The sequence below is a fragment of the Cygnus atratus genome, chromosome Z, assembly GCF_013377495.2.
Source record: "Cygnus atratus isolate AKBS03 ecotype Queensland, Australia chromosome Z, CAtr_DNAZoo_HiC_assembly, whole genome shotgun sequence".
Taxonomy (NCBI): domain Eukaryota; kingdom Metazoa; phylum Chordata; class Aves; order Anseriformes; family Anatidae; genus Cygnus; species Cygnus atratus.
In genome coordinates this window covers 40,829,285-40,854,854 of record NC_066396.1, presented here as the reverse complement: position 1 = coordinate 40,854,854, position 25,570 = coordinate 40,829,285, and the positions used below count along the sequence as shown (strand labels likewise).

The window sequence follows — 25,570 nt, the reverse complement described above, 5'->3', positions numbered from 1 at the left end:
ACAACAGTTCTCACTACTGGTTGAGCAACTTGTTTTCCCAGCCTTCAAAATAATTTTTTTATTGCAAATGTAAACCTTGATTTCAAATGTTGTTTCATGAAACGTAATCTCTACAAGTCTCTGTGAGGCTTTAATCAGCAGGTAATTCAGCATACTTGAATGCTTTTGTAACTTTGCTGAATTTTATAACTGAATATCACATGGACTAGTAAAAAATTCATCTTGTAGCGTATGGCCACAAAAATCTGTGTGTAACAGTAAATTCATCTTTCTGATCTTTACTGTAATTCTTGAATAACAAACTCAAATTAAGCATCTAGAAATGTGTTGTTGTTGTTGTTGTTTTTAATGGTCATCGCAGAGGATATTACACAGAATTACAGAATTTGTCTACTGAATGCGCTCCTTCTAAGGAGAGAGCTTGCTGGTAGTTCTGAGGGTGGTAGTTGCTTAAAAGAAATCCAAAATTGGACAGCCAGCCAGAAGGAAAACAGATCCTAAATGCTGACCAAGGGCAGAGTGTCCTAAATCAGACCATCAGACAAGTCGTATTTTCTTAGTAATAACAGACTTGCTAACTGATGGTGACATTTTACTAATAGTGATGCATTTATAACTGCTAAATGTTTTACTATGTTTCTTTGAAGCATGGCTGAAGTTATCTCTGAATTCAGTTTGTACTCATGTCTGGGTGGTACATAAAGAGGGCCTTGCGGATGGCAGAAAGGAGGAAAAGTATCCACTGAGAGAAGTAATTTTCTTGAAATACCTATAATAGCCCATAGAGCTTCTCCTATGTATTTCTATTACAACTGTTTCCAATTAGGACTGCAATGCCAATGCCATCTTAGACACTGAATAGAATTACAGGAAAAAAAGAAATCCACTCTTAAACTGTTGCTTGCTGTCTACCCGCATGTGTTACAAAGCAGGTCTGGTACTAACTTTAAAAAGACGCAACAGATGAACAATGCAGCCAAATGGGGCAATGAAGACAAAAACAGAATGTAAGAGAGATTAAACAAATGGCAATAACCAGTATCTACAATTTACAACATAGAACTCGAATGACAAACAGTACTCTCAGCTCACAGCTAGAACTGGCTGTTCTCAGCATGGTCAGCTGTGTAAGAATTGTATCAGCTATAAGCCTCACAAAACAACTTGATAAACCTTTTGTGGAGACGGCGGAGCTGGTTTTTTTCCATTCATAAAAGGAAGAGAGAGGGGGATTGCAATCATAAAGGTATATAAAGAAAAATATTAACCCAGTACTTCTGAAACAGGAAAGTGGAATTAAAACTGCAATAAAATTTTACTCCATGTGATATAGGGGTTTAGCTGTCCTTCTTTTTCATTCGGTAGCACAAACGACTAAGCCATCGACATTATTACTAGGGAAGGAGTACAAGAAGATTGTGTATTGGGAGCCTTGCCGAAGACGCTGTATTTGAGAAGCTGGTGATCTTGAACAGACCATGTCTGTTACACTGGGACTTGTACTTAGGGCTTGAGAAGCCTGCGTGTTACTAACATACTCTGCAACTTCAATCTTTGGGAAAGGTAAAGTGCATGGTGGATCAAGAGGTGGAACGTGTTGATCCCGACCAGGATAAATGGTCTCTGTGTTTGGGTGTCAGTGACTCACATCACGGTCACCCTGACAATGCACGGCACAGCTAAGGGACACGCAGAGCGGCCTTCAGGCTCACCCATGCAGCATGGGTCTTGTGCCTGCAGGACAAACTTCAGCAGCTCACCGTACCAGAGGAGCCTGCAGCTGACTCCCGCTCAGAGGAGGTAAAGGCAATTACACCACCAGTGAGACCTTGCCTTTACCTAACAGTGAGGCATGAGGGAGTCCTCATGAGAACATCCTTTGGGAATAGGGTTGTTTTCTTGTGAGGAAGTTACATACTACCTCAAGTGACTGAAAAGGGAGAGCTCTCCACAGACAGAATCTGCCCTGTGTCGTAGAAACATCCACTGAGGCTCTGTCCAATGCTGCACAGAAATGGAGTGCCCAGCGTCTGATGGGATAAAAGACTCACTCACTGTCTATATGATGATGATGATGTTTTTTTAAAGCAGTTATCTCATCGAGCCATTTTTGTTGGGCCTTTCTCGCTGAGATCCAAAGAGCCCTGCACCAGCTCGCTCTCACCCTACTCCCCACCCTACCATGGTGCAGAACAGATGGTATTTGGTGTTACCAGGCCAAAGAAATGGAGGTTCATTGAACTACTTTTAGGATTTCAGCGTGTTAAAAAAGGCTGGTGATTTCATTGGAAGAATTTTGAACTGAGCAGAGACACCTAATTTTAAGTACCAATGTATATATGAGAAATTTACCTGATTTTTTGTGTGTTCAGCACTACCACCTTAAGGTTGCCTCTGAAGAGTCTAGTAGAAGCATTATGAGGATAGCCATAATAACAATGCTTGAGATATCCACCACATTAATATTTTGCAGCTGTTAAAATAATAGAAGCACAGACCCTCAAATATAGGTCAGCATATGTGCAGATAGTCTAACATTATTTTCTTGAAAAAAAAAAGTCTTATTCAACAATGAACAAGCTAATAAACAGATGAAAGTGCTTTGATCATGAGTGCTGATGATCTTGAACTCAGTAATTATGTTATAAACAAATCTGGCAATTATGACAATAAAAACATAGATTCCGTGCAATGTATTTGTAATGTGAATGAGCATATGAATTAGCCTTTTAATTCTTATGGTATTCTTTGTTAATTTCTGGGTACGGTGAAGTAAATGACCTACAACAGTAGATTTGAGAATAGCTGATTTATTAGAAATTACAGTATGTGGGAGTTCCCCTATCACTTGTCTAAAAAAAAATAAATCATGTTTTCTTGAAAGCTATCTGGGAAAGTAAATTAAATTCATTACTTGTGTGAATAGACCAATATTTACTGATTTGTATGATGCAGACATTTCAGACAAACATTCAGATTTTTTGCAGAGAACTGACTTTAGGGACTGATGGAAATTTATTCTGATATAACTGAAAAATGACTGAAACAAGTGCTACAGAAAACATTCAAAATTAAAAAAACTATCATCTGTTGCCTCACATTGGGAAAATCTTGCAGACTTTTAAAAAAAAAATCTCTAACTGCATAAAATGTTTTATACCTCTGACTCCCTGTTTGATTCAATGCCTTAAATGCTTCTTCATTGTTAGATGTAAAGAACTGGCTAGTCTGTAGATCTCTCCACCTTTACAGTACATCACAAAAGCAAAACATATTATAGCATCGCATATTATAAAGGGAGGTTCATAACTCATTTCTAGTCTTCAGGTCTTTATCTTTGCACATTTGTGTCGTACCAGACAATAATTATGTTACCTATCTAAATGGATAATTAAATTATTTCTTCCAGAGTTACCAATAGTACTTGAATTGTCTCAACAAGGATTTTCATTTCATTTTATGTTGATCTGCAACAAATTTATCTGTTTAGAGCTCAGCTTCTGGGAGAATTTTCTATGGAGACAAGTAATTCTAGTGCAATTTTTAGCTAAATTTTATCCTAAGATCACAGCATACTCCTAAAAGGTGTTAATGAAAAAACAAGCCCTTCAGAAACAAACAAACAAAAAGAAAACAAAAAACAAAGCCACAAAATTCAGTTTAGGACACGGTAATTAATTTCAAATATGTTGCTAAAATATTTATATTAAAATACTAAATGTTCCTTTTTTATTCAATGACTACCAAATCTTTATTCCAGCGAATTGGTACAAAAGACAGTATCTATGTTCATTCAATATGAGGATAGAGAAGATCCTCTGCTTGTCTCTACAGCTTTTTCTAATATCATCCACCATATGTGTAGCATCATGTATGTCATTCTTCTCTTTAAATACTTATTTGTATTGTTTTGAATTAAGTACATTTAGGGTCTGACCATTAAATCATTTACTTAATTACAATTATTTACACAAGGGAAACAAAGTGTGACATTTTACAGAAAGATTCAGTTGGGTCTGACAAAGTGCCTGGGACTTTTGGAACCATAAATAATGGAGACAAATTTTGGCTTTAGCAGTTTCTCTGAAATATACACCAAGCAGTTTTCTGACTGCTGTTCATCTACTAAGCTTTGTACTGCTTGCTTAACAAATTGCATGGCACTTTTTATTTACCAAATGAAAAAGAGACTAAATACCACTAATACAGTACTAGAAAATACTTATTTCCATTTTGTATTTTTTTTATATTTCAGAAATAATTTCTGATGGCAACAGTAATGTTTCAGATTTGAAAAGCTGTTATTAGCCTTGCTGTTTCATTGTACCTTAGAACTGAGAGTTTTCTCAGAATCTGGTGTTGCTGGAAGAGAAGGAAAAATCACGTGACATAGATGTTATATTCTTTGCAGCTGTGAATAGGAAAGGCTATCTGAAGAGATAGTGTCTTATACTAGAACAACACATAAGTGAAAAATGGTAAGTTTTGGACTTTCGTGTTCTAAGTCTGGGCATGCTGCAGATTCAAAGAATTTCAAAGAATTATCATAGGGCTTAGCATATGTCAAAATTGTCAGTAGTTTTTTTTCAGAAAAGCAAAGTCTTTTACAAGAGTTTAAAGTTGTTTTTAAAAAAAAAGCTGACACAGCCTGACTACTGCATGCATTACTTCCTGTCTTACTCATAATTTACACACTAAAGCATTCAAACAATGTAAAGATAAACCAGTTAAGTACTCAATAAAACAAAATTGAATATAAAATGTCAGTGTCTTAATGGAAGAATGCCATGCAGTGCTGTATCTCTTTTCTGCCTTTAAAGATTCCAAATTTAAATTCTGTTTGTATGTTATTTTGGTAAGGTGGTATGTTCCTGTTTTCATGTTTCTCTATTGTTTGGTTTACTTCTAACAACAACAACAAAAAAAACTACCCCAAAAGCTAGTCATGATGCATGAAATCTTGAATTAAAAATCATTGGTATGCATGCCAGAACACATTTAGAATAATTTTTACTTATGCTTAGGCCCTTTTTCCATGTGCCAGCTCATTTGAGGTCATTAAAAAATAGAAGACATATTTGACTCAAGAACATCAGGAAGTGAAGGGGGAGGGTAGCCATTTATAACTACCTGAAACAGGATAACAGTGACATTGCCACTTCTGAGCAGATAATGAAGTACAGTGTTTCTTATCAGCACTGAATTAATTCATTCTTATAGGATGATTCTAAATCATTCTTATGACTTATGCTTTTCCAAAGCAAACTGCAAAATACAAAACAAATGGTGTGCAATGAACTTGTGAACTAAGCTTTAAAAGGGAAACATTACAGGCCACTGGTCTGATGCAGTCAGATTTCCAGGCTCCTAAGTGATATTTTTGCAAGGAAAAACACTGCTGCTTCGTACATCGTGCAAGCAACTACATGAGGAGCCAAATTCTGCTTCTCAATATATATCCACAGGGCTTTTCTTTCACCAGTTTTAGCAGCTTATGTGTATGCTAGGTTAAAAATGAGACCTAAGTAAATACTTGCAAGGTTTATCCCATCACCAAACAGATCAGAAAAGAAAGTAAGACTTTATATGTAGGAAAAGATGCACATGTAACATGTAAAATTTTGTGAATTTGCTAAATAAACAGATGTTCAAACAGGGCATCTGTCTCATTTCCCTCCTACAGCTTTTGGAGGCGTAAACTATTGTACCCAGAACCGAATGCAAACGCTTATTCTAACCGATAGTCTTTTCACTCACAACAGATGTAGAAACAGCAGCATCGCTGGCATAAAGTGGTCAGCTTCCTTCTGATACCTGTGTACATATATTTATTGCCGCTTATACCTATGGGTCCTGAATTTTTAAGAGCTTGTCATACAAACAATGGCATGTCACTACATATCCTAGTGTACCCTTTATAAAGTGCAGTTGCATTACAGCCAGATAAAATGTATTTGACTCTCCAGTAGTAAATTGCTGGGTAACTTTTCTCTACTTCAACATTATACCTGACTTTTTAAAAGACTGAGTTTTCAACTCTTATGAAACACGATAGACTTCTGCCTTCATCCATAAAGTCTCAATTGAGTGTTGAGACTGGATCTCTTTCTTTCGTAATACATTGACCAAAAAAAATGGAGGGGGGGGGGGAAAGGAGGAAGAGAGCGAAGGAAACCTGAAAGCTTTTGTTATACGTAGGAAATGCAACTGCTAAAACAAAAATCTAAATTATGCCAGAAAATTAACAAGTCCCCAGAAAATGTCCCACTTAGAACCCTGTCTCATGCTAGTGGCTAATAAGGATTGACATAAAAAAAATGCATGTTTATGCCAATGCCTATTTATGCCAAAGCAGAAGCTATTTCTGAAGATATTTATGTAGATGAGCACTTCTAGGGAAATTCAACTCACGTTGTTAGGAGTTCCTTCTTCAGAGGAACTCATGATATCCCTGTGGATACACTGGTGTGACAAGCTTTCTGAGTCTCTCTGATTTCATGCAAGTGTGCATCTAGATAAAATACAAGGGGGAATGAAGGGAGAAGGTGAGAGAGAGTCCCCAGTTAGCAGTGCTCAGTGCAACATATACACTGTCAGATACCCAATTCAGTAGCAGCTTTTCATTTCTTATTTGTCTGCCTTTTGGGCTCTTCCACGTATCAGTGAAAGAAGATATCGGTGCTGCATACATAGAGAGAAATACCGGTTTGCCTGCAGGCAAAGGAAGTATCTTTCCATTGTTATTTATTAAATTTATCTTTTCCTTCTCTGATTTTCCATCTTTCTATACCAAAAATATACCCATGTTAATTTCTTGTTGACCATTTAGCTGTGTGACATAGCTAAACCTTCCTTTTAGAGGAACAAATATTACCTTGTTCTGAGTCAGACCCAATGTCTCAGTCTAATAGGCTTGATTTTAATCCAGATCATATTTAAGAAGATCATTACTGGCTTATAAAGCAGTCAGTTTGCACATCCATGTTCATATCCACATTGTCAGAATACTATCGCAAACCAGAGATAATAAATTTCAGAATTTACAGTTAGCAATGTCGTTGATTCTTAGAGTAATTTTATATAGCAAAAAGAAGTCATATGGAGATATAACTTTTCCCTTTAGCATCTAGGAGTCTCATCATAAACATGTAAATGGAACAAGCTTAATTGTATGCATGCACAAACATAAAATGCTATCTTTGTGCAGAGAACTTTGAAAACTGTTAAATGTTACAGTATCTATACTCATGCACATTATGCTATAAATGCTAAAGAACTTGAGAACACCAAGTACTTGGAAAAAAAAAATTAAATACTCTAGCTATCTCCACTGTTAGTAGGATGTTACCAGAAACTGAAAAATAGCATTTCTTTACGGTTAAATTTTTTTGTTTACCTAGAAGATATTTTACCAAAAGTACAAAAAATGTATATATAATTTGTAACTGTCTTTGGATATCATTGTCATCGGGGACTCATCATGACAAAATCAATCAGCATTTCTGGTTATTTGTATGAGGTGGAACAGTAGGGGGAGCACAATGCTTTTTTCCCTGTAAATCTTACAGAATTATGACTAGTTTCTTAGCATAAGCACCATAAATTTCCACCATAGATACAAAAGGTTTGAATATACAGTGCCATCCAAAATATAGTTAGAATATTCTTGGTATATCCAACCTAAAATGTAAGCACTGATTGTTCTGAAAATTTCTTGCTTTTTCAAGGAGTAGTTGCATTAAACATTATTTAATCTGGAGTAAAAAAATAACTTTTTGCAATCACATTAAATATATCAGCATCAAAACAAAACCAGTATCTCATGTTATTTTTATTATTTCCAATGTAATGTACGGCAATGCCAGAATTCAAAATACAACAGGATTAGGAAGTGGACTAATAGAAACAGAGCACCTCAAGAGTCTGCTTATTACTGTACCCACACTAGGGTAATGAATGAGTTTTATTCAAATATGTATTTAAAATATTTTACTACTCTACAGAACTCCGTGTATATGTCCAAAGTAGCATTTTGTACTTGTTCGAAAGTCTGTCTCGTCAGACAGATGAAACCAGTCATGTTACCCTTTTCCCCAGTAATGAATTTCAGTATTTACCTCAGATACTATTACAGATTCACCAGTCTTCATTCTTTTCTCTTCCTTAAGAGAGCACAATCTAAATTCAATGTTAAGTGCCAGGGGAATTTGACTAATACATAGCAATCTGTACTACTGTACAAGTACCATTAGCAGCGCATCTCAGGCATGAGAATTTTTCAATTTCTGCGTATGTTCAGGTTCACAATTCATCATCCCATACAGGCTTAGGCAACACACTAACCGGCTGTCATTGTGGTAAACCGAAGTTCACAGCATGGCCTGCATTTCTACTTCAGTATCTGAGTGCCTCAGTTCCTCCAGAAGTACCAACGGGAAGCCAATTATCTGCTATCTTCTAACTCAGTCTTCTCCACCATTTTAAATGCATTTGCAGGAAACATACTTTTTCCAAGTATTTGTTACTGTTTTACGTAAGACTTAATAAGGGACATTTTTTCTTAGTACTACAAGCTTTTCTAACAGATTCTTACATGAAGATAGTAAGATAACCTTCATTGTTACTGTATTTCCACTTAGAAGATGACATTGATTAGTGCTGTGTCAAGATCCTTCTCTGCACCCACTTTAAAACCATAAAGACTGGAAACAGTCTCCTTATGAACTTCCATTATCATCTTATAAAATTATACATAGCAATAAAAACATTTATTTGTCCATCCAAAAGCACAGTTGATCAGGGCATAATTTTTTCCTCATGTCACTATCACTCAGGTGTTTCTTTTTGTTTTTCATTAAGAGATTTGATAGCAATGTGCAAAAGATATTGGTGCTTCTAGCAATAGAAGCTATAAAGGATATACAAAGTACGGGATTCATTACTCAGGCCACCAAGGTCTTGCAGTGAATTTGTGATTGGACTGCATGATGTTGAAAACTCAATTTTAATAAGTACTGTTACATGAAAAAGAATATTTCCTGTTCATATTCATTGGGAAAATACCACACTGACTCATGATTTTACATACTCTAGCACTATATATGGAAATTATGTGGAAAGAAGTATTTGCATAATTTCATAGATGTTAATGGTCGGTTTACATTCACATACAATTTAATTTTGACACTGAATTGTCACCATTTCTGTTTGTTTTTATTAACTATGTTTGTTTCTCTTTAAAACAACTAGGTGAAAATACATATATAAATGTGAGAGAACTGAAGTACACTGTCCCCTGATTTCTTTCACTGATGGCAGACCCTCCTTTATTTGTGGTGTTGAATGGTAATGGAATCTGTAATGGTAGTGTGCGGTGTGTGGTGGAACTGCAGCAAAAGTATCCAATTATTATTTACTCTGCTATGGAATTATTCAGGCAGAACAATATAGAAATATTTTGACTTCCACTGTTGTTGTAGTGGTGATCAATTTGTATTTACAGTTACATAAAATTGATTATATGCAATAAATACTTGTTTCCAGCTGGAGCACTGTGCTTGCACTGAAATACAAAAATAATTTTTGAAAAACCCAAATCTCCCGTACTTACTGTATACCTGTCTTTTGATAAGGCATTGCTTAGAATTAACTTAAGAAATGATACACAGCAAATGATCATTTTTCACTTTATGTATTAAACTTTGGTATAAGATCGTGAAAAGTATTGTAGCATGCTCTGATTTTGGACTAGTCTTCCATTATAGAATTGTAGACAATCTGATACGTATCTGTACTTCTTCTAGTGACATATTTTGGATGGAAAAAAAACAACCAACCAACCAAACAAAAAATCAACCTTGAGTTGATACATTCTTCCACAGAATCATAGAATGGTTTTGGTTGGAAGGGACCTATGGAGGTCATCTGTGGCAAATGAATAATGGAAGGAAATGTGAATAAAACTTCACAATGAAAGACTAAAAGATTTTTAGTTTAAGTGGCAGTAGTGGAGGAATGGTGTTCCACTCACTGACTATATCTTGAGGTAACACTTCACCAAAGATTTTGCTGAAACATTTCTGAGAAGAATCTATGCAGTTAACAAATCTCAAATCACAAAAATACAAATACAATAGCCTGGATGCATAACTGGCATTTATTTCTCGATGGAGCCAGTTGATAAACAGTAGAAGAGTCTTCATGTGTGCCACATGCTAATACTAAACCATCTCTCTTTACAGAGCTGTTTTAGTAGTGTTTATCAGCTCATATGCTACCCATCTTACAATGTTGTGTCATATGACTATATCGACTGTTATTTTTTCAGCACTGTAATGTATGGCCCTGTTCCACCAGACCTGTGTAACTGTGTAAATGTGGGAACCATTGGCTGATGGTAGCTGGTCCAGCAGCTTACTGCTACAGAAAGTGGTCTGACCACCAAATGACCTAACAGCCATCTCCCTTTGCACTGGATCAAAGTTTCATCTGAAGCTTTGGGAAACCAACGCCAAAAGCCTCCAAGAGCAAAGAAACATGGAGGGGTGAGGAGTGAAGGGAACTGTTTCACGCTGGGTTAAGGAGCTACACCAGCCAGTGAGGGCCAGAGCTGGCAGCAGGAAGGACGAGGGTGCGACGGTGCAGAGCAGGGCAGGGAACTGCAAGGCGGTGGAAGGCAGAAGCCTCCCTCCTCTTCTTCTTCTGCCCCACCTGCCCGCAGAGCGAGCACCTGGGCTGCCTGCCCACGGCGGCCATGTCACCCCCGCAGCGTGCAGCGGCCAGGGGCCACCTCGCCCACGGAGCCTCGCAGTGGGCCTCTGTCCCTGTCCCCGCGGTTGCCATGGCACCTCCCCTCCTCCTCAGCCTCTGCCGGCAGGCAGCCGCGGCGGGGGCGGCGTAGTGCAGCCCCTCGCTCAGCGGAGCGCCCCTCGGCACGGGCATCGGCGGGGGGACGCCCGGTGTCACTTCACAGGGAGCGCCCCCCGGCCCCGCAGGCGGTTTGTGGGAGGCCGTGAGGCGCCGACATCGTGCAACGGGGGCTGGGGCCGCCATCGGCGGGGACCTCGATTGGAAGGACGGGAGGGAAGGGCCGGGCGGCCGCTTCCGCCTCGAAGCGAGCGGCGGCAGGAAGCGGGCGGGCGGCAGCGCCCGGCCCGGCCCGGCCCGGCCCGGAGCCTGGGCGGCTTGGCGGCAGGGGGCGCCTCCCGCCGGCACGGGGAGCGCCTCAAGAGGAGTCAGATCGTGGGCAAGTCCTGCGCTTCGGCAGAAATACGGCGTCAGGAAGGAGCTCTCGGTATCCAAAGTAAAAGGAAATAAGCCCCGTAAAACTCCTCGCATAAATTAAATCAGCCCATACCGGGTTTTTTTAACCCTACTCCGGTCACTTTGCCTGAGCCTTACGACCCTGACAGACACCTATTAATTTGAAATAAATAAACGCTGGGAAACACTCAGGTGATTTGTCAAAACGACACATACCGGAACAAACCGATTATTTCAGCCTATGGAAATTGCAAATACTGGATGTTACTCATTTAACTGTAGAGAACCAGCCGATACAATTTGTTTGCTCTTCTAAAAGAACAAACAAACAAAAAAAGCAGTGATCAGGAGGGCATACTGGAGGGGTCATTTGCTATACTCAGATACACTGACGGCCTCTAAATTAACTCTAAGTGCTCAAAAACAAGAGTGAGATGTACTTGTGCATGGCACTGTGAAAACGTCTTCTTAATGCACAATGACAATCAAAAAGCACTTGCAAGATACTCTGTTGCTTAAGATGGTATGCTGACTAACTACGAAAATCCATGATCTGCTGGCTTACTGTCATGGGAGCACCAAGTTCAGACACTGTTTGGAATCTCTCAGAACATCTCAGAAAATGTATCTGAAGCAGAAGCGACAGTGAAGAGTGACAGTGAATATCCTTAAGCATCTGGAAGGAAGCAATTCAAAACTGGGATAGATGAGTGCAAAGAATGATAGATGATAAAATGGAGTGGTGGTTTCCCAATCTCTGTTGGCTTCTGAGCAAGAAAACTGAAGATGCAGCGTGTTTAATATCATACTCTGCTCCCCCTGTCAGGCTCACTTCTAACTTTTAATTTCCTGTGGCAGCAAGCAGCATTAAAACGTCTCATAGGCAACGGGTTGCTATGAGCCGCGCACTGGAGACTGCTTGGACAGAGGAATATGAAATTATTAATGTTACAGGGGAGGTTTATCAGGAAGTCTCTGTGCAGGATTAGGTGATAGTATGGATAGTATCTATGGGTAATAATTATCTGTATGGGTAATAATGGTATCTGTCATTTACTGATAATTCCTATTAGGATAAAATATTTATAAAGGATGTTTCATGTTTCAAAACAGAAGCCAACCATTATGGAGATGAGGACTGGAAAGAAATTTCCTCATAGGTTTATTATCATGTAATGGTCCATAATGGGGGTTCTTCTGACTCCCACAAAGTCACAAAGCAAATGGGTAAAACTGTGTGTAATGGCTATCTGCTGATGACAGATTCAGAACTAGATGGTTCGGCCATTATAAATCCAAAGATATTTATTCAGCGGAGATTTTAAATCTAATGATGTCAACGGGAGCAGTACATACAGATTACATTTATGGCCCCTGGGGTGTCTTGTCAAAAACGCAAAATTAAATGTAAGTTTTGTGTTTGAGGTACACACGGTGTTCGTGCCTTCTACACTGAGCTTATTTCTTGGTTAAGAAAGTTGTGCTGGACTTCATCTACTGGGGAATGTTCCAATAATGTCTGAGGTATGTGGTTTTTATTAAGGACCACTGTGCCCTTCATCTGGGGAACGGCGAAGGAGGTTGATCTGCTTACCCATAGGTCGTGAATTCATTGACCTGCTCTTATCCTTCCTTTAGACCTGATGGCAGATCATGCTTGCTGCGGACTCGGAACTCTGTGTACCAGCGTTCTCGGCACAAAGCTGCTGCACATACACTGAGTATCTCTTGTGACCTGTACTGCATGCATCTTCATCTTTTTTTAGAAATAAATTGTGGTATATTCCAAATTAATTTCACAAATAATTTCTTTTTTCCCCATTTGGTTGCCTATTCACATTTTTCCATAAGTCCCATCTATAATTCAATCTTTAGATATCTTTATTGAATTTAATGCATTAACCTAGGACCATGAGCTAAGGCAGATAGACAAATATATAGATAGACATACCTACATACACATGTATTTTAAAATAGAGATGATGCTTTTACTGAAATATTTCCGATTAATGATCGGAATAACAGAATTTTGCCTACGATTTATGAATTGATTTACAGGGATAAAGAAATGTAATTATAAAAAATACTCCAAGTTGTACTGACCGTTTTTATATATTACATGTAAAAATACGGTACGGATCTACGTGGATGACATTCATTTTCTAAAGTAATGAAAAAATGTGTGGTGCTCTCCAAGTTAATTGACCGCATTACCGGACTGATTATTACGCTCTCCTTTTTAATTCCCTGCCAGCCTTACGCCGTGTCCTCGGACCGTCTGCCTGGATGAAAAGTTTTTAAGGGAGAGCTTAAGGAAGCCGGGCTCAGAGCAGGTGACAGCAGGTGCTGCCAAGGGCACTCCGCCGCCCTCCCGGTGCCGGCATCCCCTGCCTCCTCCTCGGGGCTCCTCCGAGCTCCCCGGGGCTTCACCCCGAGGGAAGCGGGGGACGGGGCGGCGGGGAGCCGCCCCCCGACGGTGGGCAGGAGGCTTCTCCCCTCCCCGCCCGTCTCGAAAACCCGTCCGTGCCCCCCAGCACAGCACACCCCACACCCGTCCCGGCTCCCCTACAGGAGGTGACACGGGGGGGGGGGGGGTGTCTGTCACCGACCCCAGCGCCGGGAAGCGCCCGCGGGTCCCCGCAGGACACGGGCAGCGGTCTGCCTGCCCGCCCCGCGGCCATTTGGCCCGGCACACCGTGACCCTCCCCGCTCTCTCTCCCCCTTCGCCCCCCCTCCGCCGCCAACAGCCGCGGGGGCGGGGGGCGGCCGCCCCGTTCTGCCCCGCTCCCTCCCGGCCGCTCGCCCCCGTCGCGGGGGGAGCGCGGGAGCGGCGGTCCGCCATATTCCTGCCTCACCACGCCCGCGGAGCCGAGCCATTGAAAAGCCGGGCGAGCCCAGCCCCTGCCTGCCTCCTCTTCCTCTCCGGCGGCTGCCCTCCACCCGCCCCCTCTCCCGTCCTTACTGTCAGGGCCGTGCCGTGCCGTGCCGTGCCGGGCGGCGGCAGCTCTCCAGCAGCGGCTCTCCCCGGCAGGAGGCTCCGCTCGCCGGGAGGCTTCCCCCCGCCGGGCTGCGGCTGGCGAGCGAGGGGAGCGGCGGGGACATGCGTGTGCAGCGGCGGGGGGCAGGGCTCGGCGGGCGGTAGCGCTCCGGCGGGCGGGCGGGGTGGTCGCGGGGGAAGGGGGGCGAGGGGCGGCGGCGCCGAGCGGCGGGGCTCGGCCGGGGAGCGCCGCTGCCGCCGCGGTGGATGTGTCCGTGTTGTTTGGTGCGTGATTTCGCGGAGAGGAGGAGCTGGAAGCGGCGGGCGTCGGAGGCAGGCAGCGGGGATCCGTGCCGCCGCCGGCCCTGCCTCTCTCTCTCTCTCCGCGTGTGGCACCGAGGCGGATCCCTGCGCCTGCCCGGCGGGGGCTCCCGGGCACCGAGCGCCCGCGTCCCCCGCGGCTGGTGCGGCGGCGGCGGGGTGCGCGTGCGAGCGAGTGTGTGCGACTGTGAGTGCGTGCGTTTTTAGGGGGGTGGGGGTTGTGTCTGAACCGGCTAGGAAGAATGACTCTGGAGTCCATCATGGCGTGCTGCCTGAGCGAGGAAGCCAAGGAAGCCCGGCGGATCAACGACGAGATCGAGCGGCAGCTGCGCCGGGACAAGCGGGACGCCCGCCGGGAGCTGAAGCTGCTGCTGCTGGGTGAGTGCCGGCTGCCGCCGCCCGGACAGGCCTGGCCTGGCCCGGCTCGGCTCGGCTCGGCGCGGTGCGGGCCGCCGCCGGCACGCACGGCCGGGAGCCGCCGGGGAGCACCGCGGGCATCGCCGCCGCCGCCCCGGGCTCCCCCCGGGCCGGCGCCGCCGGCGCCTTACATGGCGGGGCTGGGGCCGTGGCGGCGGCGGGGCCGCTTCGGCTCGGCTCGGCTCGGCTCGGCTCGGCTCCCCCTCGGCGCTCGGCCTCGGCCTCGGCGGGGAGCCGCCAGCCGTGCCCCCGCGTACGGGCATCGCCGGGGAGCCGCAGCCGGGCGCGTAGCGGCGGCGGCTGCGGGTGGGAGCGGTGTGGGAGGGAAGCGGCCTTCCAAAATGGAGAGGAGAAGGAGGGCTGGGGAGCCCGGGGGTGGGTGCCGTGGTGGGCGTAGGAGCGCGGTGGCAGCGGGGATTAACGGGGGGACTGGCGGGGGGAGTCGCTGTGCGGATGGATGGTGACGGGCATTAATGTTTGCATTGTTCTGCGAGCCTCCCAAGGGTTGCTGGCTCGCTCGGCGGGTTTTTTTTTTTTTTTTTTTCATATATCGTGATTTTTATTTAATGGTGTAAACTGGGATAAGGGGCTTGTGCTCAGATTGTAGACCGATTTTTAAAAGCGGAAGGAAAAAGAAACCGTAAAGCCCTACGTGCACACAGGGAGGTGAAGAGTAACCCGAAGTATGCAGGAGGATGACAGGATCTTTAATACCTCTGGAATCCACCCACCGGTCAGGAAATAAAATCTGTGGTATCGCTTCTCCCTCATTAAAACAGAGATCGTTATTTTGGAGCCGCAAGTATGCAGAGGCAATGTTTATCTGACAGAAATTTGTCTCGTGTGAAAATACGCCTTTAGAATTAAAATACGTATATCCAGTGTGCACCACGCTGCTGTGTAGCGCCGGTGGCAACGCAGCTTCTGCCCAGGGCTCGCAGGCCTTGAAATATGTCTGCAGCAGTGTCTGGTGTGTGGATGAGCAGGGATGTGCCGAGAGGACGCGGGATGTGATGATGAGGGTTCCTGTCACGGGTCACGTATGTGGTTTATGCTGGGGCAGTAACCTGCCTTCTCTGTGAGGTAAGGAGGGTTGAAAGGAGAAGTCACAGTTTATTTTGATGCTTCATACGAGTGTGTTATTCCCTGCTTTGTGAGATAGAGCTTCTCCTCTGTGTGTGGAGGAGGGTGCTGGGATCCTTAACGAGTGTGGAATAGAAGTGGTGGAGACAGATGCAGTGCTTGCAGTAACAACATTTGGTCTCATTTTGGCCTAATTTTGCTTGATGGAAGTGCGTGTTGTGACTGTTTCAGGATTCACAGAGGAGATAAAAGAGAAGTTAGATAGTTTCCATTTGTTTAACTTTATGGATGCTGAAGTATAATTACCAAATCATAGACATTTGCTTCAGGAGAGGCAGCTGGCGTTTTTGACTTGTTTACTCAAGTCCGAACTGTTTCTGTATTTTCCTGATATTTCTCGTGGTGAAGGTAGAGGTTTCTCCCGAGCTTCCAAAAATGTGTGAATTCTATCGAATGAGACCAACAGAGACTACCCAGAGAAGGAGTTCAGAGGTGCACTTCTGCAGTCGGTACTGCAGGCAGACCCGATATTGCTTTCCAAGATCCACCCGCTGGAGATGTTGAGTGTTCAGGTTAGGGCTTCCCCACGGCATTGCCAAGGGCCACGTGGAAGGTGGTGGCCTGGCAGGAGGATAGGCGAGGAGACATCCCTTTGCAGGTGCTGGAGAAAGCTCACTAGGTTGCCTTTGTGAAAGCTTTCGACAGGTATTGCTGTAAACCAGGAGCTGCAATGTGCTGATGAAGATGTGAGCAAGAGGCACTAGAAACCAGGAGGGGGTGAATGTTCTGCTTTATACTAAACAGCGCGGCTGTATTTGGGTAATGAAACCAGTACAGAAATTACTACTGCGTGCTCATTTTTGGTGTTTCTCTTTGTCACCCTCTGTTATGTTTGACCGAAAGTCTGTGTGTCTGTGCAGCTGTTTGGATTAACACGTAATGATCTCATCTTGTAAAAAGCAGTACAGTGGTGAACCACTGTTGAAGTCGTGGGATTGGGTAGAGATTTGAGTTTCAATTCATAAACAAATTTTGAGGAAAACTTTTCTTATTAGTGGTTTGTTCTAGGTGTATGACAGGACTTTTTTTAGTCACTCTCTCCGCTTCCCCAGCATCTGCAGTTGCTCGGTTATTAAGGTTATGTTGTTTGTGTGGTTATTTGTATTGTTATGAGATAGACAAAGACATTGTAGAAGTAGAAAAGTATTTATTAAAAACAGTGAGACTGGTAGCACAAAAAATATCGGAAACTGCTTCAAGTCATCTTTTATTTTTTAAGAATTGACTAGATCCCCACTGTCCCATTACGTGACTCTTCCCTTCAAAACTTAAAGGACTCGAGGTACTAGCATTGCTTAGCTATGTTATATGTAAACATAGGCAAACTTTTTTTTTTTCTCCCAAAGTGTCATCTCCTCAGTCCCACTTCATAAAGCGTTGTGGAACTTAAAAGCATAAGTGGGTTAAAGGCTTTTGAAAATGGGACTGAGGTATGTCCTTTGGATCTAAAGGGGAGAACTAGCACAGCCTAAGCTGAGCCTTGTTAATTGACCATGCATGCTCTTCTGCACTTGCAGCAAGTCTGTGCAAAACCTGTTTACCTGAAGGGTTTTAAGGCACACATAAGCAGATCTACACTAGATTTCTACTTTTTCTTGTTTGAAAATCAGACATATACACACGTGTGTGCGTGGAAATAATAATAATAATTAAAAAAAATAGCATTAGTGGCTAGGAAGTCCCCCCCCTTTACACTGTGGAAAATAGAGTGCTTCCTTGCAAAGTGAATTAGTTCCCTCCTAACAGTGTGAGTTACCGTTACCGAATGACACACACATGCTGTACTGGGTACGCCCTTTGGTGTATTAATAATGATATCTTTTTACTTTTCATAGGATCGGGGTTCAAGTCATGCTAAGTCATTTCTGGAAAACTTTTACTGCGTGCTAAGATTATTTTTAAGTATTAGTTTAAAAATAAACCTCTGTGATTAAACGTTAAAATACCACTTTTAGGTACTTTGTTGTGCATCATTGCTTAATTTTTGGAACAGATTAAAACAGGAAAAAAGGTTGTGTTTTTTTTTGTTTTTTACTATTGTAATTCTAACAGGTCAGAACTTAAAATATACACTGAAGGGTGTTACAAAGGCGTCCTAGAAGTTCTGCTAGCACAGCTTGGCTGTAGTATTTAGGCACTTTGGAACAAATTCAGTCTTCCACTGAATTTGGTTTTAATCTCATGTATTTTCCAAATTCTTCTGGATTTCATTACTGCTAAACACTTTGTAAAACCCTATGATTGTTCTCCAGAGCTTAAAGTTGTTAATATCCATCCATTGTTTGCTGTTAGCAGTAAAAACACTTATATTATTTTTATAGCTGGAAAGAAATGAGGTGTTTTAATGTTTTATGTTGGTGTAAGCCAAGCAAAATGTACAGCATTTGTCATGCTTGTACATATATGCTTAAAACACATACTTATTCTTAAACAAATACTTAGAGACATGTGCTCTAATTTTTCTGTATAGCATTTTGACTGTCATCCATGGAAATTTTCCATGGTCTCAGAAAGCAGCACTTGGTCCTGAATGATAGCTTGTAGCCATAAACCTTCAGTCCTGGATGTTCTCTGTCAGTGCACTGCATGTACTTACATTACATGCTGTTTTCTCAGTGGGAAATGCCTTGAGTGTGTAAGAAAATAACCTAGCAGTATCATGTGAGTTGGCTAGGTATGTCTATATGTCTGTGAAAACCATGGCCAAAAGAGGTGTTGGAGGGCCTGACAGTGTATTTACTGTTTTCCGCCCTATTTGCTGGTATCATCACGTGCAAAACACGTTTTTTAAGAGGCTTGCGTTCCCTACGTGTGAGATGACAGGTGTGTCAGCAAAGACGGGTGCCTGAGATGCACGTCCATTTATTCTCTATGCATTACCAGAGGAAACAGGTGGAGGATAAGCCATTTGAGTTAGTGTGAATGACAGCCAGGCTGATGTGGAAAGAAGCTTTTGAACATAGGGTGAATATATCCAGTAAGCGTGCAGGATATGTATGCGTTTGTTTTCCTCTGCCAGCTGAATTAAAGATTCACATGCACAACTCGGTGAGTTAGCAAGGGCTTAGACTTTCTTTAAATCACTTGAAGAGGAAGTGAGTCCTGTAAGCCAACAATGGAGTACACTGGTTTTATATAACTTTTTCATCAGCTAGAGAAACAAGCAAGCTTCCTTATTTTTCCTGTAGCTGAGCTGCTGCCTGTGGTTTCTTGAAATGGGACAGAGCAGGGTGGCAGTTTTTTACAGAAGGCGTTGCAGTAAATCTCTGCTGGTGTATTGCCGCTCAGATGTGTGGTTTGGAATGTGGATGTGTGAAAATGAGAATTCTGTGAAGCTGTACATAAATGAATTTCCTGTTTATATGTATATGACCAAATGTTGGAGGTCTGGCCACACATTGGTGTGTTCTTGTGTTGTTTTTTTTTTTTAAACTGTAAGTTTGTTGCAGTTACTAAACAAAAACAAATTTCTGCTAAGTACAAATTTGACTAGCCAGGCAGAGCAAGTCGCGTAACGGAAATGTGAATATTAAATAATAAATAGACATACAGTGTGTGGTTATTGACGTGAACTGTCTATGAGTGTTTCTGGGCTTGCTGACCATAACTGTCAGACAGCAGTTTTAAAGCCAAATTCATATGAAATTCTTGGTGGGTGGGAGGTCTGTGCATACGCACCAGTGCAATGTAAGGTGGTATTTTAAAACCCCGTAATGAGCTTTCCGCTCTGTCCGTTTCAGTGCTTTTATCTTCAGAAGAGCAGCATTCAACAGAGAGGTTCCAGTACACCTTGAGTATGTTAAAATATGTTTTCCTGTAGCGAAGCCCTTAACTGTGTTTGCAAAAATGAACTAGTTGTATTCATCTCCTGCATATTTTTGGTAGGCTGTTGTGCGGCTGTTTTGCAGCTGTTTGTCTCAGTTTCTTCAACTGCAAAATTGGAGTGATAGTAAAGACTTACATATTTGCTATCGATCTGCAACACACTGCACTTGTGGAGTTAATAACCTGAAGTGCTCAATGTTGTTAAGAATAGGTTAGGCAATGAGTTGAGATCAATTTCAGGCATGCACCTGTGACCAAGTCCTTTGTAAGATTTTGGAGTCTTGTTTGCATTCCTGCTTTGTGTTTGTCTTCGCCTCCTTTCAGTGTTACAATCTGAAATGCCTGCACAAGCAGGCAGTCTCCCTGCATCGCAGAAAGAAGTCAGGTGATAGCACGCGTTTCACTTGCGTGCACGAAACAAGCGAGTGCTGATACTGGGTAGTGTATTTTGATTGACTGCTTTCTATGCTCTATGTTAAACCAGAAAAGTTGAAATGAACAGATACTTAATGTACATCCTGGCATGTGTTGTAACTAGATTGGTAAGTATCTCTTATTTAGAATATTTTCCTAATACGACCCTGTAGGGGCCATATAATGACATGCAGTGTCATTCTGGATGCAAAATACTTTGAATTCCATCATATATAGCTCATTTCATTTGAGGAAAATATAAGTCATCACTTTGGTCTCAATGTGATACACTGATTTCACCTTTGCTGGGAGAAAAAATATATATTTAATTTTGTTGTTGCTGTTTTGGCTTTACTTCATTAGAAGCAGTCTACACCCACTGACGTCAATAGGAACCTAGTTTAGGGCCTCAATAATCAAAGAATTCTGATGAATAAAATTAAATTAATATGTCAGAGAGCCAAAGGACCCCAGATATGTCTCTCACATTAAAAAACAGTATGAAATTAGTGCAGAAGGGAAAAGTGTATGCTGAGCAAAAGAATCTCCTGAGAAGAGACATTTGGGCATGTGATGCCATGTTAAATAAACTACTTTTTAGCTACTTCAGATTATTTTTGTTGTTGTATAATGGCAACGCCAATTTCATAAGGGAAAGTATTTCTTTTGAAATAATATGACAATCTGCAAAATTAATCCCAAGAAGGTGTGAAATAACATTATGCAGTAGATGTGATAAATGGTAATTAACTTTATTGCAGTAACAGAGTACTATAAACACTGAGCATTTTTTCTTGCCCTGCTGAATGGCATAACACTCACGACAGATCTGTTCTTACACTCAAATAGTGCCATGTATGAACAGCTGTTAAGAATAAAAATTATGGTAGTCTTGCAGCATTCACTTTTTATTTGCTTTAATTATGATTATAAGGTGTCCGACTGGACCAAGAGCAGCAAAGTGGTGCAAAACTGAGAAAGATCTTGAATGTCCGAAATACCCAGGAAGACATGTATTTGGTGTTCTTAGCATCACAGATGGAAGCATGCATCAGGCTTTAAGTGCTGTTAACTCCAAACAAGGAAATTGGATGCATTAATACCGGAGGGCAAGAATCTAAGAGATACCACAGTTTAAAAAGTTCAGAAGTTACTGGGAGAGTTCCAGGAACAGTCCAAATGTTTTTCAAGCTATATTAAAGATTAAATCTTCAGTGTTCTGAAAGCACATTGTTCCCCCTATAAGTAACATTGATACAGAGACTGAACTGAAGGGTGATTGTCTAAAGATTTTGGCCTTTGTGGGCTTTCAGAGGACAAACTGCATGGAATAATCAAACTGTTTAATTTGCAGACTGTTTGGTGGTCAGAGCTGGGTCAGTACTGCAGAGTTTTCTCACAGATCCCGTGCACAGATGCAGTTGCCAGCAGGGGAGTGCAGTTGTTGACTTCTTTCTGCATTTGAGAAGGTAGTGTGGCGTGTGGCTATGCCAGAGGCAAAAATGAAACCCATCAAACAAGATTCTGCCTTTATCAATCTGTTCAAGTGGTTTATCCAGCAAACTACAGATGCGGACGACGTGGTTTAGACAAGTCCCACAGTGGTGGTTCACCTTATCCTTCCCCAAAGGGGAGGCGATGTGTAATATGTGCACAGCCTGAATAAAGCAGCAGAACATCGGAAAGGTTCTGAAAAGTGGAAACCCCTTGTGATTCTGTAAAGTGGAAAAGCTAGGAGCGGTGGTATTGCTGCTGCCTTTGCACAGCTGAGCTGTGTGTTAGCTCTTTGTCTCAGAACCATGTTACTGACGAGCCAGGTTGACCCACTCTGCACGTGGGAGAAGCTTCTGGTAGGAATGGGGCTGGGCAGTGCCTGGGGCTGGACCTGGTGTGGTGTCTCGACAAAGAGGGTAAATGCTTGCTCAAGGTCCCATCTTCATCGATCATCTATGACTTCTGTTTTATACCTGGGAAAATGTGGTGGGGGTTCCTGTTGAAATGCTTCAGGATTCACCCCCAGTTATCAAATATCCATTGAAGGAGGGCTTGGTTTTCCCTGAGGAAATGTGTGGAAAGGGCAGTCATCATTTGAAATGTATTTTCTTTACCTTTCTTCTAAAATCTTCTACAAAGAAATCAAAGGAGTTAAATCCTTAAATCTTTTGAAGTTAACTGAAAATAGGGCTCTAATGTTGGCAAGTGTCACCAAATGTGCATCAGAAGTTTGTTGTTGTTTTTTTTTCTGGATGTACTTAGCTGACTTCAAGGTGAATCCAAAATAAGAGCTTAGGTTAACTATTCCGTAGGCGTTTAATGTGGTTGGACATGATGGAAACCTAACCAGTTACAGATCCTTTCAGTGAACAAGGATTGAGAGCTTAGAAATAACTGCTGTAGTTATGATACAGCCATGATATCAACCAAAAATAAAAATCACCTTCATGCTTATAGATTTAGAAACTAATGTGCTATGTAATAAAATTTGTCTTAGATATGTTTTGAAATTCACCATTTTAGACTATATCATACTTTCCACTTGGCACGGGGTGTACATTACTGCTTAGTCTTGTGCGTATGTCTGTTGCTCTACCTGAGCTGTATTGTGTGTCCCCACTGGCTGCTGGTGTACTGCTTCTTACTGCTCTACCAGCTGCAGGCTCAAAAGAAGCAAGATAATCTTCGGCAAGAATCCTCGTACAGAATGAGAACATCTATGTAAGTTAACGAGGCTTGCTTTTCTTTCCTTGTTCTACAAACCCATCACTGGAGAGTTTTTTTTGTTTTGTTTTGTTTTTAACTCTTGGGTCCTCAGTGTTGATGTTAATTACCTTGCTCGTATTAGAGAATGTCGGAAAAGAATGCCTAAGGCTATTCCAGCCCATGTTTCTGGGTAAATGGAAGTCATACAGAATGTCAAAGAGAAGGTTTCTGTGGCAGCAACTGCTAACCTGTAAAGCCAACAAAACTCAAATGCATAGAAGCTGGAAAAGACATCATAATTCCTTTTGCTTTTTAGGAACTGGAAAGGCTTGGGTAGCTGGGGATTGAATATGAATTTTATTTTTCTCTGATACTCTGTTTACTGAGATGAAGTGTGCTGCTTGTGTCTTAACAAGACCAGAGCAGTAATAGCAATGGAAATTAAATACTGAAAATGAAAGAAATTGTTCAGGTATCTCTAACAAGTTCTTGTGTTACCATCCAGGTCTGATTTGATGTTTCCCCTTGTGGAGCATGTTGTCTAGAAGGTGTTGAAACCAGCATTTAGTTGATAGTGAGAACCTTTCAAAGGTGCTTGCAAAAACTAAAAAAATAAAAATAAAAAATTGACTCAGTTAATCTTTTAGGAGAGAAATAATACAGATTCATACAATACTTTTCCACTTCTACATCTTTTATTGTGTGTGTAAAAAGGGAATAATGGTAGCCTGGAAACTGAGATACTCTGTGGTGCTGTTGAAAAAGCCCCAAAAGCAAAACAAATGGTTCTACAGTTGTGTTTAAATAGCTATGGTTAAACTTTCTCTTGCTCCTTGCTGTTTTGTGTATGTGTTGTCAGATTCTGAGACTTCAAAATATTTTCAGGCAGACCGACAGTTGTCTTCCCATAATAATCTGTCCTGTCCCAGTGCTGCTGTTTTTTGTTGGAAGTAGCTCTGACGCTTGCACCTGATCGTCATGAACGAGGAAGACACGAGGAGCTCATCTTGGTGTGCAGGCCACCAAGCAGCCATCTGACTTCTTGGTCACTGCTGACCTGGTGCAGTCCTGAAAGAGATCAGAGTGCCTTTATCTCACTACCATTCCCCCGATCTACCAACTGGGTCACTTTTCAGTCAACTTTTATGGGGGAGAATTACAGGTGCTGCACATCATGTTGAAAGGGTTTCATGTAAATCCCTCATGAGAAACATTTTTGATGTGTAAAATGTTTTATGATCTTCCCCCCCCCTCCCAATATGGGGGGACATCTCTGGCAACTCTGAAACTCAGTCAGGTTTGTAACTTACAGTGCTTTAGTAATAATTAATGTCCTAAAAATAAAGATTTTATTTCTTCAGCACTTGATCGCTGGATAGAACAAATATTTATTTTTTTTCCTCTGAAATTGCATCTGAACTTTTTTTTCCCTGTAGTGAGACTGGAATGTTGAGAAGAAACACCAGTATTTTTGTGCTGTGTTCAGTTTCCTTATGGTATCTGTTCATCTCAGCAATTAAATGGCAAATATATTGAAGGAGATAATAAACATTTTCTCTGATCCATGAAAAGATGGATGTCACTTAAATGACTGTTTCTCCTGCGCTAGCAGCTGATTTCATAGAAATACAGAATGGACAATTTAGGAGTAAATTTGCTTTTATCAAAATGTAAAATAGAGTGTTTTCTGGAAATAGGACTAAGATTCATTGAAATTTAGGTATAATTGCAGTTAGGCATGTTTGATTTAGTTCTGATGCTAGCATCAGTGATATTTTACTTTCAGAGATGGCTTGGCTTGTGATTGTCTTCGAATTGGTTGGTAATACTATCTGTACTCATGGGAATCTAAAAACATTCTTTGTCCAGAGTAATTTTTGTTCTCTGGGGGTTTATTTACCTAATTCCATCATTCTTGCTTTTTATCTGTAATACATGATAATAATGAATTCTGATTCAGTGGGATTTTGTTCTGTGTTGGGCTGTATAACAGTGAAATATGCTATTATTAATTATTAAATCTAGTTAGGGTTAAGAACTAGAGTTATGGTAATCTCTAAAGATTTTAGCCTTTGAACCAAAGCCAGATAAACACTGTGTACAGGCGTTGCTAATAGCTTAATTGTAGCTGTACTCCCAATGACAAATGCAAACCTCTGACACTTAACAGGGAAGTTAATATGTATGCTTTAAAGTTGTTTCTTGTGAAGAAACTTCTGATACAAGCATTCCCTGGGTAAAGGTGTTCTTGGGCTTGTGGTTTACTACCATGTTAGTTTTGTTAATGCAGCTTTTCTCAGGGAAAATACCTGGGCTGAATCTTTTGATTTGTGGTCTTCCTTCATGGACAATTTTATGTAACAAAGTGGAAAGCATAGTATATAAATTTTTATATGGCGTTCCTTTGTCTGTGGGATTTTCCGATTAATATAAAACCAGTAAAAGAGGAGGAGATACATACCTTATATTGTTTAAAGAGGCAAAAGAAGTTGTTTTCTTCCTTGGTAATTA

At 41.7% G+C, this 25,570-nt stretch overlaps 2 protein-coding genes across 2 annotated transcripts in view; one reads left to right on the top strand and one right to left on the bottom strand.

The window, feature by feature from the left end:
• The window catches only part of CEP78 (centrosomal protein 78), a 57,691-nt gene extending 43,354 nt beyond the window's left edge, over window positions 1–14,337 (bottom strand). Inside the window, exon 1 of the mRNA XM_035558537.2 lies at window positions 14,225–14,337. The gene's annotated coding sequence lies outside the window, so the exon portion shown is untranslated. The remainder of the gene's footprint in view (window positions 1–14,224) is intronic.
• A 113-nt stretch (window positions 14,338–14,450) lies between these two features.
• Window positions 14,451–25,570, top strand: part of LOC118253776 (guanine nucleotide-binding protein G(q) subunit alpha) — a 133,274-nt gene continuing 122,154 nt past the window's right edge. Inside the window, exon 1 of the mRNA XM_035558539.2 lies at window positions 14,451–14,938. Coding sequence (XP_035414432.1) covers window positions 14,803–14,938 — 136 coding nt within the window. The 5' untranslated portion in view covers window positions 14,451–14,802. The remainder of the gene's footprint in view (window positions 14,939–25,570) is intronic.